This window comes from Trachypithecus francoisi, unplaced genomic scaffold, assembly GCF_009764315.1.
Source record: "Trachypithecus francoisi isolate TF-2019V2 unplaced genomic scaffold, Tfra_2.0 Lachesis_group3, whole genome shotgun sequence".
NCBI lineage: Eukaryota > Metazoa > Chordata > Mammalia > Primates > Cercopithecidae > Trachypithecus > Trachypithecus francoisi.
This window is the reverse complement of record NW_022681468.1, coordinates 1,288,264-1,305,312: the sequence shown is the minus strand read 5'-3', so window position 1 is coordinate 1,305,312 and position 17,049 is coordinate 1,288,264. Positions and strand designations below refer to the sequence as shown.

The 17,049-nt window shown below is 53.9% G+C and overlaps 1 protein-coding gene across 5 annotated transcripts in view; it reads right to left on the bottom strand.

Moving 5' to 3' along the window:
- Positions 1-15,719, bottom strand: part of BRF1 (BRF1 RNA polymerase III transcription initiation factor subunit) — a 79,793-nt gene extending 64,074 nt beyond the window's left edge. For 4 of the 5 annotated variants that reach the window (XM_033191036.1, XM_033191038.1, XM_033191037.1 and 1 more), the window contains exons 1-2: positions 14,857-15,719; positions 1,376-1,456 (exon numbers count right to left, since the gene is read on the bottom strand). In XM_033191036.1, the coding sequence (XP_033046927.1) occupies positions 1,376-1,456; positions 14,857-15,040 (265 nt within the window). In that variant the 5' untranslated portion in view covers positions 15,041-15,719. Of the gene's footprint in view, positions 1-1,375; positions 1,457-6,174; positions 6,224-14,856 lie in introns of those variants that run through there. The other variant, XM_033191040.1, reaches the window with a different exon arrangement.
- Positions 15,720-17,049: the final 1,330 nt, after the last annotated feature.

The following is a 17,049-nucleotide window of genomic DNA, read 5'->3' as shown; positions in this document are numbered from 1 at the left end:
ACTTGAAAAAGAGCAGTTAAAGGACTCACAGTTCCTGATTTCAAAACTCACTGCAAAGCTTCGGTGTCCGGAACAGCGTGGAACTGACGCCAGGACCGTCACACAGTCACTAAGCCAAACCGAAGATCCAGAAATAAGCGTTCAGGTTTACAGCCAATGGATTTTCAACAAGGGTACCAGAAGGATGCCAACTGGGAAACACAGTGCTTTCAACACACGATCCTGAGAAAACTAAGTCTCCACGTGCAGGAGCGAAGGTAGGCCCTTACCTTCTATCACCTGCAAACACTGACTCAGTATGGATCAAAACCTACAAGTAAGAGCTGAAGGCACAAAACTCCAAAAAATCATAAGCAGAAATCTTCACGATTTGGACTGGATTAGGCAACATTTGTTAGTTATGATACCAAAAGCACAGCCATCAAGAGACTAAATAGGTAAACTGGACACTATCAGAATTTAAAACATTCATGCTCCCGGCCGGGCGTGGTGGCTCAAGCCTGTAATCCCAGCACTTTGGGAGGCCGAGACGGGCGGATCACAAGGTCAGGAGATCGAGACCATCCTGGCTAACACGGTGAAACCCCGTCTCTACTAAAAATACAAAAAAAACTAGCCGGGCGAGATGGCGGGTGCCTGTAGTCCCAGCTACTCGGGAGGCTGAGGCAGGAGAATGGCGCAAACCCGGGAGGCGGAGCTTGCAGTGAGCTGAGATCCGGCCACTGCACTCCAGTCCCGGCGACAGAGCGAGACTCCGCCTCAAAAAAAAAAAAATAAATAAATAAATAAAATAAAATAAAACATTCATGCTCCCAAAGGATACCAGCGAAAAATAAAAAGATAAAAGAAAATGAAAAGAACACATGGAATGGCTGAAAATGTCCTATAAATCACCTATCTGATGAAAGACTTGTACCTAAAATACATAAAATTACACATCCGATAAAAGACTTGTATCTAAAACACATAAACAACTTTTTCAACTCAATCATAAGAAAAATAACCCAGCAGACATTTCTCTAGTTTGTGGTGAACTGGCACTTTGAGAAAACGCAGTGAGAATGTCACTACAATATCCAACTGCTACAAATGTGTTGTTTCTGCCTCCATCTCACTGAGCCCAGCAAGCAATGGCTGTGGACCCTGCAGGATCCACTGGGTTCTCCCCAAGCAGCCCTGGCAGAGTCTGCAGGACACCCAGGAGGGGACTCAGGGCACAATTCCTCCTGGAAGGCGGCCTGGGCTGGGCGTGCAGGGTGACAAGAAAGTGGCAGGCCATGAGGTTCACGGCTGAGTCAGTGCCCCCCACCCTAGCACCACCATCCCCATCTCTGGGACCCGCCGCAAGCTCAGCGGCATCCATGGTGGGAAATACCATTCTGCAAGGTCTGCGCTCTTGACTCCTTCCCCAGATTCACGTGGAAGCCGCCACCCAGAGTCGGGGTTTTGCCAGCACCTGTCAACACAAAAAAGACAGATCAGCCAAAACCTGGAGAAGATCTGCATTTACAACCCTTTCATGACATCCACAGACACAAAGTGAAAGCAAAGCGGGGGTCAGCACTCACGGGGGAAGCAGCAGGGTGGCCCCCCGCACCCCCATTACTGAGCCAGGAACCCCAGTGGGGGAAGCATCTCTCACTCTGCCCAGCCAGCAGGGTTGAGGGTGGGCCAACTGCACTTTCTGCATTTTCTTTTTTCTTTTTTTGAGATGGAGTCTCGCTCTGTCGCCCAGGCTGGAGCACAGTGGCACCATCTCGGCTCACTGCAAGCTCCGCCTCCCGGGTTCATGCCATTCTCCGGCCTCAGCCTCCCAAGTAGCTGGAATTACAGGTGCCCACCACCACGCCCGGCTAATTTTTTGTATTTTTAGTAGAGACAGGGTTTCACCGTGTTAGCCAGGATGGTCTCGATCTCCTGACTTTGTCATCCGCCCACCTCGGCCTCCCAAAGTGCTGGGATTACAGGCACTTTCTGCATTTTCTAACCATTTCCCTAACACACTGCAAGTCCAGAGTGGACTCTGTCACACAGCTGCCGGGTGAGAGCACAGATGTATTTCCAAACCTCTGCAAGTGGTGTGCACACAGTGTGGGCTGGCCCTCCCCCATGCCCCAGGCCAGCCCACTCAGATGTCACTCCTGCATGGTGACCACATGTGAACGCATCCACCTCCCTGCTGGACTGCAGGGGATGCAGGTACCATCCCATGTGCCCCAAGGCACTGCAACCAGCCAGTCTGCAGAAGGCCCCCACGCCTCAGCCCACTCATGCACGGAGAGGCTGCAGCTGAACCTGCTGGGCACTCTACTCTGGAGCTCTGCCAACTAACAGCGCATGCCTACCACGTCCACCACACTCTGCCCTGCAGGGCTTCGGGGTTAAGACCTGGGCCTGGCACATCAGGTGGACATGCGGATTGTTCACCAGGTTCACCAACCCAAACACTGCAGCCTGATCTTCCAACGAGAACAGTGAGGTGAGGCCCCAGGCATGCCCAAAGATGGGGGAGCTGGAAAGTGCCCCCCGCTCCGCAGCGTTGGCCCTCTGGCTGGCACAGGGGCCAGCACATTTGTGACAAAACACAGACACAGGACTGGAGGCTGCTGCAATCAGGGGACATGCAGACAACCTTGGCCACCTGGGGAAGGCAAGTGTGCAGGGCCTGTCGGAGGACACTGGAAGGATGGGATGCAGACACAGAAAGCCAATCGATGGAGCCTGGGGCCAGGCCCTGCGGGGAACGCGTGAGGCAGAGACGTCAGGGTCACCCAGGGGTGGCAACCAGCACAGACAAGGCAGAACAGGCATGGCCTCTGGCTTCGCCGTGAATGTAAATGAATCCCAAACAAATACTAACAACACTCTTTAAAGACTCCAGTAAAATGATTATAAAGTTCGGTTGGAAGCAAAAAGGAACTAGAGCAGCCAAGAAAATTTTGAAGAGATCAAGGGGCAGCTGCTGGGCCTGTACAGGAACTCAGAGTTGAACAGGGTCAGGTGGCACTCAGCTTTCCCTGGTGGCAGCAGAGGCAAAGCCCAGGCCTCCTTCAGGCTGAGGCCCAGAGCCGGCCTCCTGGTGGGTAACGTGGCCACAGGGACAGCTGGCAGCAGGGGCGCCGGCACTGAGCACAGACCTCTCCAACAAAGGTGGTGCCGGAATGGGGGCAGTGCCTGGCGACTGCCTGGGTTGTCACAACTGGGATCTATGTACTAGTTTTCTGTGGCTGCCATAAAAATTGCCACAAACCTAGTGGCTTTCAAGAAGCTAGAGCAGGGCCGGGCGCAGTGGCTCACGCCTATAATCCCAGCACTTTGGGAGGCCGAGGTGGGTGGATCACAAGGTCAGGAGATCGAGACCATCTTGGCTAACATGGTGAAACTCCGTCTCTACTAAAAATACAAAAAATTAGTCAGGCATGGTGGCAGGTGCCTGTAATCCCAGCTACTCAGGAGGCTGAGGCAGGAGAATCGCTTGAACCCAGGAGGCGGAGGTTGCAGTGAGCTGAGATCGTGCCACTGCACTCCAGTCTGGTCGACAGAGCAAGACTCCGTCTCAAAAAATAAAAATAAGGCTGGGCGCGGTGGCTCAAGCCTGTAATCCCAGCACTTTGGGAGGCCGAGACGGGCGGATCACGAGGTCAGGAGATCGAGACCATCCTGGCTAACCTGGTGAAACCCCGTCTCTACTGAAAAATACAAAAAATTAGCCGGGCGAGGTGGCGGGCGCCTATAGTCCCAGCTACTCGGGAGGCTGAGGCAGGAGAATGGCGTAAACCTGGGAGGCGGAGCTTGCAGTGAGCTGAGATCCGGTCACTGCACTCCAGCCTGGGTGACAGAGCGAGACTCCGTCTCAAAAAAAAAATAATAAAAATAAAAAATAAAATAAATAAAATAAATTAAAAAATAATAAAAATAAAAATAAATTTAAAAAAGAAGCTGGAGGAGTGGCCGGGCATGGTGGCTGACACCTGTGGTCCCAACACTTTGGGAGGCCAGAGCAGGAAGATTGCTCAACCCAGGAGTTTGATACCAGCCTGGGCAACACAGGGAGACTCATTTCTACAAAAAAAAACTGAAAAAAATCAGCCAGGTATGGTGGCAACTGCTTGTGGTCCTACTACTCAGGAGGCTGAGGTGGGAGGATCACTAGAGCCCAGGAGGTCGAGGCTGCAATGAGCTGAGATCGTGCCACTGCACTCCAGCCTGGGTGACAAGAGCAAGACTCTGTCTCAAAAAAGAAAAGAAGCCAGAATAGGCCAGGCGTGGCGGCTCACACCTGTAATCACAGCACTTTGAGAGGCTAAGGCAGGAAGACTGTTTGAACCCGGGAGTTCAAGACCAGCCTGGACAACATAGCAAGATCTCATCTCTACCAAAAAAAAAAAAATTAGCCAGGTGTGGTGGCACATGCCTGTGGTCCAAGACCAGGCAGGCAGATCATTTTGAGTTCAGAAGGTGGAGGCTGCAGTGAGCTGTGATGGCACCACTGCACTCCAGCCTGAGCCACACAGTGAGAACTTGTCTCAAAAAATAATAAAATAAGAGAAGCTGGAGCAGGTGGCAGTGGTGTCTCCTTGTGGGGGCTAGAGAGGTCCTGGCAGTGCCACAGTGAGGTGCCTGCTGACATGATAATCCAGAAGACAGGCCAGGGAGCAACGCAGGGCTCAGGGGAGACCCATGCTGGAATAAGGGGGCTTTGAGCAGCACTGATGAGCCAACTCTAAATTCCGCAGAAATCTGGCCCAGGCCTCCTCAGGCTGAGCTCAAGGTGCCTGCATCTCCTACCCTCCCTCAGGGTTGTTTCGTGAGCAGTGTTTATTTATTGGTTTTTTTTTTTGAGAGACAGTCTCGCATATTCTAATTAGTGTATATAAAGCTTTTAATAAATAATGCATATAATAAACGGCATTAGAAAAAGGACAATGATCAAATTACAAAAAGCCAGCCGGGCGCAGTCACTCACGCCTGTAACCTCAGCACTTTGGGAGGCCGAGGTGGTTGGATCACCTGAGGTCGGGAGTTCGAGACCAGCCTAACCAACACGGAAAAACCCTGTCTCTACTAAAAATACAAAATTCGGCAGGCGTGGTGGCGCATGCCTGCAATCCCAGCTACTCGGGAGGCGGAGGCAACAGAATCATTTGAATCTGGGAGGCAGAGGTTGCAGTGAGCCAAGATCGAGCCATTGCACTCCAGCCTGGGCAACAAGAATTGAAACTCTGTCTCAAAAGTAAATAAATAAATGGAAAGCCCCTGAAGTCCCACCTTCCAAGAACAGGGGACGCCGTGCAGCCTCCAATATAGCCACGTTTTCCTGCCTAGGAACAGTGGGCAGCAGGAGTGCTTCTAACAGAACAAGGCCACAGTGAGACGACACACTAAATTACGGTGATGATTTCGATTCTAGTTGTGTTTCACGCAATCTCTTCACTCCTTGACCCATGCCCATCAGCTTGTACCACAACACACTGCAAAGCTGCGTGCGTTCACAGCTCCACACTCCACCTGCCACCTCTGCCCTCCCTCCTCCATTACTCTTTCCTGCACCCTCCAGCCTCCTGTCCCCTCCTCACACCCCAGGACCTCTATTTCCTGTCCCTGTGTTGTTCTCCCAACACCACGGTCACCTCCCTGGGGCCATGCTGCTGCACCTGCTCTGGGAGCGCCTCCTGGCTTCTGCTTCCCCCACACCCTGGTGCGTGCACACTTGCAGGGACACGCACAGGACACATGCAGACAGTGTGAAACCTCAGAACACTAACCCATAGGGAGGGTGAAAGAGGAAAGTGCCACCTCTGGCTGAAACTGCCACGATGCCTTCTACTTCTAAAAACATTTGATATTTTCCATAGTGCATTTCTATAACAAAAAGTATGTGCTAGCTCCTGTTAGCTGGAACTAACGTGTGGAAGGGGCCAGGTCTTGTGGGGCCTGGCTGAGACTGCCCTCCTGTGGACAGCAGGGGAGGACCTGCGGTTCCACCAGAGCCAGAAGAGGGCCAGAGGCTGCAGGGGCACCTCTGAGCTCTGACAAAGCCAGCAACACTCTATAGCGTGCACCAGACACTTGGGCCAGGGGCCCTCCATGTCTTGAAAGATCCAGCACAGCACTGTCGTCCATTTCACTCCAGGATTCTTCCAACAGGGGAAAGCAATAACCTTTAATATTCACATGCTCATTTAACTTAACGGGGTGAGCTCAGTTTCAGGAGAACTGCTTGAACCCAGGAGACGGAGGTTGCAGTGAACCAAGACTCCATCCAAAAAAAACACAAAAAAACAAATTTAACTGAAGACTTTCTGCTGCTGCTATGAAACTTCCTTTTTGTAAGAGACAGGGTCTGGCCAGGTGTGGTGGCTCACGCCTGTAATCCCAGACCTTTCCGAGGCCAAGGTGGGTGGATCACCTGAGGTCAGGAGTTTGAGACCAGCCTAGCCAACATGGCAAAACCCTGTCTCTACTAAAAACACAAAAATTAGCCAGGTGTGGTGGCGCATGCCTGTAATCCCAGCTACTTGGGAAGCTGAGGCAGGAAAATTGCTTGAACCTAGGAGGCGCAGGCTGCAGTGAACTAAGATTGCACCGTTGCACTTCAGCCAGGGCAACAAGAAAGACACTCCATCTCAAAGAGAAAAGAAAGAAAGGAAGGAAGGAAGGAAGGAAGGAGGGAGGGAGGGAGGGGAGGGGAGGGAGGGGAGGGAGGGAGGGGAGGGAGGGGAGGGGAGGGGAGGAAGGAGGGAGGGAAGGAAGGAGGGAAGGAAGGAGGGAAGGAAGGAAGGAGGAAGGAAGGAGGAAGGAAGGAAGGAAGAAGGAAGGAAGGAAGGAAGGAAAGAAGAGAGAAAGAAAGAAAGAAAGAAGAAAGAAAAGAAAGAAAGAAAGAAAGAAAAAAGAAAAGAAAAGAAAGAAAGAAAGAAGAAAGAAAGAAAGAAAGAAAGAAAGAAAGAAAGAAAGAAAGAAAGAAAAAAGAGACAGGGTCTCACTCTGTCACCCAGGCTGAAGGGCAGGGGCACTATAGTGTCTCACTGCAGCCTCAACCTCTCGGGCTCAAGGAATCCTCCCACCTCAGCCTCCCAAATAGGTGGGGCCACAGGCCTGTGCCACCATGCCTATCTAATGTTTTCTTATTTTTTGTTTTCTTTGTTTGTTCTTTTGGAGATGGAGTTTCGCTCCTGTCACCCAGGCTGGAGTGCAATAGCACGATCTTGGCTCACTGCAACCTCCGTCTCCCAGGTTCAAGTGATTCTCATGCTTCAGTCTCCCCAGTAGCTGGGATTACAGGCGCCCACCACCATGCCCAGCTAATTTTTGTATTTTGGGTTTGTTTTTGTTTTTTTTTTTAGTTTTTGTAGAGACAGTTTCACTATGTTGCCCACACTGGTCTCAAACTCTTGACCTCAAGTGATCCTCCCACCTTGGTTCCCCAAAATCCTGGAATTACAAGCAGGGGCTACCACACCTGGCTGGAAACTTCTTTTTAAGGGGACACACCTGTAGGAGGCCTGGCTGGCTGGGCAGTAATGGATGGAGAGGAATTCAGGGGTCCCACAGCTGAGTGCCCAAAGGAGGCTGGACCAGACCAAAGTGCATCCCAGAGCGCTGGGGACGGGGACCCAGGTATACATGTGCCTACTGGTGGGGCTGGATGTCGCAGCATCAGACATCTGGGAGGAGCACTGACAAACAGGGTCGGGCACAGCAGCCCACACCCCTTCCCAGGCCCACACCCCCTCCCCAAGCCCAGACCCCTTCCCAGGCCCAGACCCCTTCCCCAGGCCACTGCTGAGGAGCTGGTTTTGTAGTGATTACAACTCGGTTACAGAAAACAGGACGTGTGTCACGCTGCAGGCTAACCAGTGGCTTCCTCTCTCACCCAGATGCCAATGGGACAGAATCCACCCGTTTCCTGAGGGTAGGTACCTTCAGCCGCAATTTAGGGTTCTAAGGGTCACGGAGCAGAGGCAGAAGCCTGGAGCCTTCCACTCTCGGGACCAGAGCCCCACCAGGAGGCCAGGCCCATGCTCAGAAAACCCCAGGCCACAGGAAGAGGCTGGCTGGCCACATCCTTCGCTGAGGCAAAGGGAGCTTCCCAGCAAGCGAGGGCAGCTCCGCTTCCTGTGCCCCTCTTCAGGGCCAGTGCCGGGTGACATGTAGCCATGTCCCAAAGTAGGTCTGGCTGCATCAGGACCCCAAACAGAAAACAGCAGCACTCACGGACACCCCGGCTTCAAGGTTCTAACTGTGAAGCCACTGAAAGTTGTGATTATGGGAAATGTTCCCCACAACCACAAGTTCTGGTGACACTGAGGTGTGCTGCTCCTTGCACAGGAGGACAAGGGACCCCCTGCAAGCAGGAGCCCGGGATGCCTGGTGTGGGGGGCTCCCAGGTGCTCGAGCTGCTGCCTGTGGGGCAGGGGTGTGGGTGCCATTACCATCAGCTGCTGGCAGAGGGAAGCCTCAGGGGACACATAGCGCAGGACACTGACGTGGGCTCACAGGGAAGCCTCGCCTTGCCTCAGTGGAGCAGACGACCTCCTCAGGGCACTGCCAAGGCCCCAGGCCAACAGTCCCCAACTCCACCGTCTGCCCGGCCCCTCCAGCCACACTGAGCCTCAGTCCTCAGACACCCACCTTCTCTCTGCACAGTCTCTGCTCGGGCAGCCCCGGGGAAACTGGAGCACCAGTGTCGCCTCCCCCGCAGGGCCTGGCTTCCAAGGTCAGGACCCTCCTGGGACTCTCCTGAGGCCTCTGGTCACATGCCCTGATGCCTCAGTTAAATATTCCAGAGTAAACTACGAGGCTGTGTCAGGCTTAGTTCTCAATTAATAGGCAAGACACCTAGGAAAGACAGTGGCCTTGGGACCTAGAAAATGACAGCTCAAAGAGAAAGCTCAGCTTTCAAGATGAAGCTGGAGCAAGGGGCGGCCGGGGCCTACTTGTGTGCTAGGGAAACTGAGAAGCCACCAAGGTTTCCAGCCTCATGTGATCACCACTGTGACGAGGGAGGGAGGATGCCAAGTGGGCACCTAGAGAGACTGCCTGGGAGACAGAGGGGCTGCCCAGAGCAACAGATGCCCTCTCTCCTTCCCACTCTCAGCCCAGGCACCGCCTGTGCCGGTCCCCAGGTGCTAAGAACACACCGCCTCGCAGCACTTCCCCCAGGACCACCACAGTTGGGTGCTGGGCCTGCCCCTCCCTCGAGAGAGTGTGCCAGGGCTCAAAGGTGTCTTGGGGCCACCTGACAGTGTTGGCTCTGAGCTTGTTCTGACAGCGCCCGGGTAACAGACTTCCAGCTCTGCACTCCTCCACATCAGCGTCCTCCCCCAGCAGCGCGCAGTGAGGGCAGAATGCACTTGGCACTGTGCCTGCCCGGGAAGCCCTGCGTCTGCTGCCTTGCCAACTTGCTTTATTACTGTTGTTATCATCCCAACAGGCATCAAACAAAGTCTCGGCAACTGTGACACAGCCGCAAACTCTGTGCCCAGCAGTCCTAGGAAGATACCCAGGAAGTATGAGCATGGAAGACGATGGGGAGGGAAGAACAGGAGAGAAAACTCAATGAAACCCAAGCCAGTTCTTAGAAAAGATAAAAAAAAAAAAAACGGATCAACTTCTAGCCAGAGAGACAAAGGGCAAAAAAGGACACAAAACACCAACATCTGAAAGGAAAAAGGAGGCCACTGTGGACCCCACAGACATGAAAAGGATAAGGGAATGCTTCGAACAACTCTCTGGGCAAATTCAACCACTAAGTCAAGTGGACCAATTCCTCCAAACACAAGCGGCTGACTCACCCCAGGTGAGACACCGAATCTCAAATACAACTAGAATCGCAGTGATGAAAGAAGCCGAAACCACAGTGCAGGTTCGTCTGAGAAAGAAACCTCCGGGACCGGACGGCTACACTGGTGAATTCCACCAAACATTTCAGAAACAAAGAACACCAACCCTACATCATCTGTTCCAGAAAACGGAACAGGAAACGTTTCCCAACCCACTCCTAAGGAGCGGGACCTTAATATCCAAGACAGGGACACTACAGGAAAAACTACAGGCCAATACCCCACGCCAGCATCAGCAGGAACCCTCAACAGAACAGCCAGGGCTGAGCAAAGCGGTTCACGCCGCTAATCCCAGCGCTTTGGGAGGCCAAGGTGGGAAGATGCCTTGACGCCAGAAGGTCAAGACCGGCTTGAGCAGCAAAGCAAGACCACATCTCTACAAAAAAAAAAATGGCTCTGGCTCATGCCTGTCATCCTAGAACTTTGAGAGGCCAAGGCAGGAGAATCACTTGAGCACAGGAGTTCCAGACCAGCCTGGTCAACATGGCAAAGCCCCATCTCTACAAGAAAAATACAAAACTTAAGCTGGGTACAGTGGTGCATGCCTACAGTACCAGCAACTCAGGAGGCTGAGCTGGGAGGGTCACTGGAGCCCAGGGGGTTACGACTATAGTAAGCCATGACCACTGCACTCCAGCCAGGGTGACAGAGCAAGACCCTAGACCCTGTCTCCCCCACCAAAAAAAATGTTTTAAATTAGATGGGCATGATAGCGCATGCCGTAGTCCTAGCTACTCTGGAGTCTGAGGTGAAAGGCTCTCTTGAACCCAGCAGTTCCAGGCTGCAGGGGCCTGTGATCACACCACTGCACTCCAGTCTGGGCAACAGTGAGACTTTGTCTCAAAAAAAAAAAGTCCGGGTGCACTGGCTCACGCCTGTAATCCCAGCACTTTGGGAGGCCAAGGCAGGTGGACCACCTGAGTTCACGAGTTTGAGACCAGCCTGGCCAACATGGTGAAACCCCGTCTCTATTACAAATACAAAACCCAGCCGGGTATGGAGGTGGGCTCCTGTCATCCCAGCCGGGTATGGAGGTGGGCTCCTGTCATCCCAGCTACGCAGGAGGCTGAGGCAGGAGAACTGCTTGAACCCGTGACAGGGAGACTGCAAGTGAGCCCAGATTGCACCACTGCACTCCAGCCTGGGCAAACAGAGCGACACTCCATCTCAAAAAAAAAAAAAAAAAACCCAAAACAAAACAACAACAACAACAACAACAACAACAACAAAACTCAAGGAGTGTATTAAAAACTCTTAGGGGCCAGGTGTGGTGGCTCACACCTGTAATCCCAGCACTTTGGGAGGCCGAGGCGGGTGGATCGCCTGGCCAACATGGCAAAACCCCATCTCTACTAAAAATACATAAATTTAGCTGGGTGTGGTGGTGGGCACCTATAATCCCAGTTACTTGGGAGGCTCAGGCAGGAGAATCGCTTGAACCCGGGAGGCAGAGATTGCAGTGAGCCGAGATTGTGCCATCGCACGCCAGCCTGGGCAACGAGAGCAAGGCACCGTCTCAAAAAGAAAGAAAAGAAAAAAAAGTCTTAGAACTAATAAGTAAGTTTAGCAAAGCCATAGGAAACGGGATAACACACAGAAAGCAACCATATTTCTATAAACAAGCGATGAAGAGTTGAAAACTAAATTGTAAAAAATACCACTTACAATAACTCCTAACAGATTTTAGGTACACATCTAAAAAATGTCCAGAGGGCCGGGCATGGCAGCTTATGCCTATAATCCCAGCACTTTGAGAGGCTGAAGTGGGTGGATCACTTGAGGTCAGGAGTTCGAGACCAACCTGGCCAACACGGTGAAACCCTGTCTCTACTAAAAATACAAAAATTAGCCAGTCATGGTGGTGTGCACCTGTAATCCCAGCTACTCAGGAGGCTGAGGCACCGGAATCACTTGAAACCAAGAGGTGGAGGTTGCAGTGAGCTGAGGTCGCACCACTGCACTCCAGCCTGGGTGACAGAGCGAGACTCCATTTCAAAAGAAAAGCCCAGAAGCTGTATGCTGAAAACTACCCAATACTATATCAAAGAAAACCTAAATGAATGTAGACATACACTGTGTTTATGGACTACAAGATTCAACATAGAAAAACTGTTGGCCGGGTGCAGTGGCTCCCACCTGTAATCCCAGCACTTTGGGAGGCCGAGGTGGGGGAATCACGAGGTCAGGAGTTCAAGACCAGCCTGGCCAATATGGTGAAAACCCGTCTCTACTAAAAAATATACAAAAATTAGCTGGGTGTGATGGCACGCGTCTGTAGTCCCAGCTACTGAGAAGGCTGAGGCAGCAGAATCACTTGAACTCAGGAGGCGGAGGGTGCAGTGAGCTGAGATCGCACCACTGCACTCCAGCCTGGGTGACAGAGTGAAACTCCGTCTCAAAAAGAAAGAAAGAAAGAAAAAATGTCAGATCTCCCTAAATTTATCGAGAGGTTTAATGCAATTCCAATGAAAACCCCACCAGGACTTTTGTACAGGTTGAACACCCCAAATCCAAAAATCTGAGATTATAAATGCTCCAAAACATGAAACTTTTTGAGCATCAACACGACGCTCAAAGGAGATGCTCACTGGAGCATCTCAGATTTCAGATTTTTGGATTAGGGATGCTCAACCAGTAATTATAAGGCAGATATTCCAAAATCAGAAAAATCTGGTATCCAAAACACTTCTGGTCCCAAGCATTTCAGATAATGATATGTGACCTATAGATACGCACAAACTTACTCTAAAATTAAAAAGGGAAAGGGAAATTAATAGCTACAACAACTTTAAAAAGGAAGAACAAAGGTTGGGGGACTCACAATATCTGATTTCAGGACAATGTAACAGGTACAGTAAAAAAGTCTGATGCTGACAAAGGAAACGGCACCTGATCAACAGGGCAGGACACAAGGCCCAGAGGCAGACCTGCACGGACCGGCCCAGTGAGCGCAGCCGAGGGGGCAAACGCCTTCAGTGGACAAAGGGCAGTCTTTCCACACACGGCGCTGAAACAACGAGACCTCCACGTAAACAATGAGCCTCAGCCTGCGAAGCACACCTTATACAAAGCCCAGGAAATTTAGGCCAGGCAGTGGCTCAGGCCTGTAATCCCAGCACTTTGGGAGGCCAAGGTAGGCGGATCACTTGAGGTCAGGCATTCAAGACCAGCCTGACCAACATGGTGAAACCCTGTCTCCACTAAAAATACAAAAATTAGCCAAGTGAGGTGGTGCACGCCTGTAATCCCAGCTACTTGGGAGGCTGAGGCACGAGAATCATTTGAACCTGGGAGGCAGAGGTTGCAATGAGCCGAGATGGTGCCACTGCACTCCAGCCTCGGTCACAGAGTGAGATTCTGTCTCAAACAAACAAACAAACAAACAAAAAAGTTAAAACTTCTGCTTTGAAAAATCACATATACAACAAAGGGCTTGTAACTACAATCCACAAAGAACTCTCAAAACTCAACAATAAGAAAACAACCCAAATAAAAAATGAGAGTCAGGGTGTGGTGGCTCAAGCCTGTAATCCCAGGAGTTTGGGAGGCCAAGGCTGGAGTATCACTTGAGCCCAGGAGTTTGAGACCAGCCTGGACAACCTGGACAACATAGAGACCTTGTCTCTACTAAAAATAAAATTTGGCCGGGCGCGGTGGCTCAAGCCTGTAATCCCAGCGCTTTGGGAGGCCGAGACGGGCGGATCATGAGGTCAGGAGATCGAGAACATCCTGGCTAACATGGTGAAACCCCCGTCTCTACTAAAAATACAAAAAACTAGCCGGGCAAGGTGGCGGGCGCCTGTAGTCCCAGCTACTCGGGAGGCTGAGGCAGGAGAATGGCGAAAACCCGGGAGGCAGAGCTTGCGGTGAGCTGAGATCCGGCCACTGCACTCCAGCCTGGGCGACAGAGCGAGACTCCGTCTCAAAAAATAAATAAACAAATAAATAAAATAAAATTAAATTAAATTAAAAAAAATTATACGGCGTGGTGGCATGCACCTGTAGTCTCAGCTACTCAGGAGGTTGAGGCAGAAGAACTGCCTGAGCCTAGGAGTTCAAGGCTGCAGTGAGCCATGACTGGGCCATTGTACACCAGCCTAGGCCACAGAGTGAGATCCTGTCTCAAGATAAATAAAAAATAAGACTTGAGCACACGTTTCAACAAAGAGGATTCGGGCATGGCAAATAAGCACCCTAACAAGGTAGAACATCACCAGTCAGTAGGGAAATACAGAACACCACTATGATGAGATGCCACACACCTGTTAGAACAACCAAAATAAAAACCTCAACAACACCAAGTGCTGGTGAAGATATGGGGCAACTGGCGAGAATGCATAACGGCACAGCCACATCACAGAACAGTTCATGACAGTTTCCCATAGAGTTAAACATACAGCTAAGTTTCCCAGAGAAATGAAAACGTATGTTCACACAGAGGGATGCACATGAATCGTTTCAGCAGCTCTACTCACAACCACCTGAAACTAGCCACAGTCCAGCTCCTTCCACAGACTGGGGTCCATCCCCAGCCCGTAATACTGCTCATCCCTGACACGTCCCCTCCCAGGCCTGCAGCAGCCTGAGTGGCCCTAGGACATCCGCCCGAAACCGCCAAAGCCAAAGGCAGCAGCAATCGGATGCTAAGTACCAGACATTGCTGAAAACAAAACTGCAGGCACAGAGACTGACAGTGAGGGACAGCTTGAGGGGCCTTCTGGGCTCCCCAGGCTGTCCTCAATCCTCCCGGTGCTGGCTGCCCTGGCTCACGCGTGTGTCGAGAGAGTCCACGCTCGCCACCAGGGTCCATACTCGCGCCACGGGGGTCCACACGCGCGCCAAGGGGGTCTACATTCACGCCAAGAGGATCCACACTCGCGCCAAGACGGCGCAGAACCGTGCGCCCCGACAGAGCGGGCGGTACCGAGGCGCGGGTACGGGCCGCGCCGCCGCCGCCTCCAGCCCGCCTAAGCCGCATCGGGAAGTCCGCGCAGCGCCAGCCCGCGGGACTCACCGTCCAGGGACACGAACTGGCCCACGGCCGAGGAGCCGCCGCCACTGCTCTCCACGAACTGCACCTCGGACACGATGATGTTGTCCTCCAGCACTGAGCCGCAGGCGGTGCACACCGCGTCCCCGCGCGCCGCGTCCAGCTCGATGTCCGTGCCGCCGCAACCGCGGCACACGCGGCCCGTCATGCCGGCGAACGCGCGGGCAGGGCCAGGAGCCTCCCAAGCCTCCCAAGCCGCCCGAGCCTCCGGAGCAGCCCGCGCCGCCCGCCCAGGCCCAGCCGCCCGCCTAGGCCCAGTCGCCCAGGCCTCGCCGCTCTCGCGAGGCCCCGCGCCCGCCGATTGGCAGCCGCAGATTCGCCACGCGCGCCGGGGCCGCGCCGCCCGTAACGGCCGCGCCCGCGGGACTGGGACAGGCACCGGAACCACAGCGGGGACGCGAGGACCGGAGCCGCGACCTCCCGGCCCGGCGCGGCCGCGGTCTCCCCACAGTGAGCGAGCTGGCCTCCCGTGCCGCGCGCCGGCGTAGGAGGGGCGGCCCGCGGGGGCGGGGCTTCGGCGGAACAGAGCCGGAGGCGGGGCCTCTCGGTGAGCGCAGCCGAGGACTGGCGTTTCGGGGCGGGGCCACGGCGGTGAGCGCAGCCCGGGACAGGCGCTGGGGGCGGGGCCTCAGTGGCAGGCAACGCCGGGTATTAGAGCCAAGGGCGGGGCCTCGCAGTGAGTGCTGCCAGGGACGGGACCCGAGGCTGGCGACTGGACCTAAGGCAGTGGGCGGGCCCTTGGCGATGAACGCAGTCGGGGACTAAAGCTGGACGCGGGGCAGGGGAGGGTCCTCCTCGCATAGTGAGCGCGGTCTCAAGCAGCGAGCGAGGCCTGAGGACTCAGAACCGGGGGCGGGCTGAGGGTGGCGGGCGGGGCCTCAAGTAGAGAGACACGGCCTGCGAGCGGAACTGTAGCTGTGGGCGGGGAAGGGGGCGGAGCCTGGGTCTGGACCCGAACTGTGAGCCGGACCTGAGGCAAGGGGCCGAGCGTGGTGAGCGGGGCCTTGGCTCCTGAGGGCGACCTAGGACCCAACCCGGCGCTCTGGGCGTGGTGGGCGGGGCCAGGGCAGCTGCGCTGGGGGGCCTGGCCGCGCAGGTGAAGACACCCGCCCCGGGCCACCCTGCCCCGCCCTCCGTATTTGCGGCGCCCGCCCCTCCGCTCGCACTGGTTCTGGAGCCTCCTCATGCGCCCCGCTATTCTCAGTTTTCTGTTCCCTAAAATCCCCACTTTCTAGCAGTCATTCGTGGCCACCTGTGATTTCCCGTGAGTCACCTCGCTGTGCCCCCTGCCCAGAGTGGGAACCCTGGCTGCGCACGCCCTCAAGTATCTGCAGATGCGGTTCACAGTCGCCATAGGGCCCGTGACATACCCAGGAATAAGTCTAAAAAGAAATAAGCGACCCGGCGCGGTGGCTCACGCCTGTAATCCCAGCACTTTGGGAGGCCAAGGCGGGCGGATCACGTGAGGTGAGGAGTTCGAGACCAGCCTGGCCAACATAGCGAAACTCCGTCTCCACTAAAAATGCAAAAAAATTAGCCAGGCTTAGTGGTGGGCGCCTGTAATCCCGGCTACTCGGGAGACTGAGACGGGAGAATCGCTTGAACCTGAGAGGTGGAGGTTGCAGTGAGCCGAGATCGCGTCATTGCACTCCAGCCTGGGTGACGGGACAAGCGTGAAACTCCGTTTCAGAAAAAAAAGAGAAAAAGGGAAATGCGCAAGACCCCACCGTTTTTTTTTTTTTTTGGGGGGGGGACGGAGTCTTCACTCTGTCGCCCAGGCTGGAGTGCAGTGGCGAGATATTGGCCAACTACAACCTCCGTCTCCCAGGTTCAAGCGATTCTCCTCTCTCAGCCTCCTGGGGGAGTAGCTGGGATTACAGGCGCGTGCCACCACGCCTGGCTAATTTTTGTATTTTTAGTAGAAATGGGATTTTTGCTATGCTACCCAGGGTGGTCTCGAACTCCTGACATCAAGTGATTCAGCCACCCAAAGTGCTAGGATTTTGAGACGGAGTCTTGCTCTGTCACCCAGGCTGGAGTGCTGTGGCCGGATCTCAGATCACTGCAAGCTCCGCCTCCCGGGTTCACGCCGTTCTCCTGTCTCAGCCTCCCGGGTAGCTGGGACTACAGGCGCCGCCACGTCGCCCGGCTAGTTTT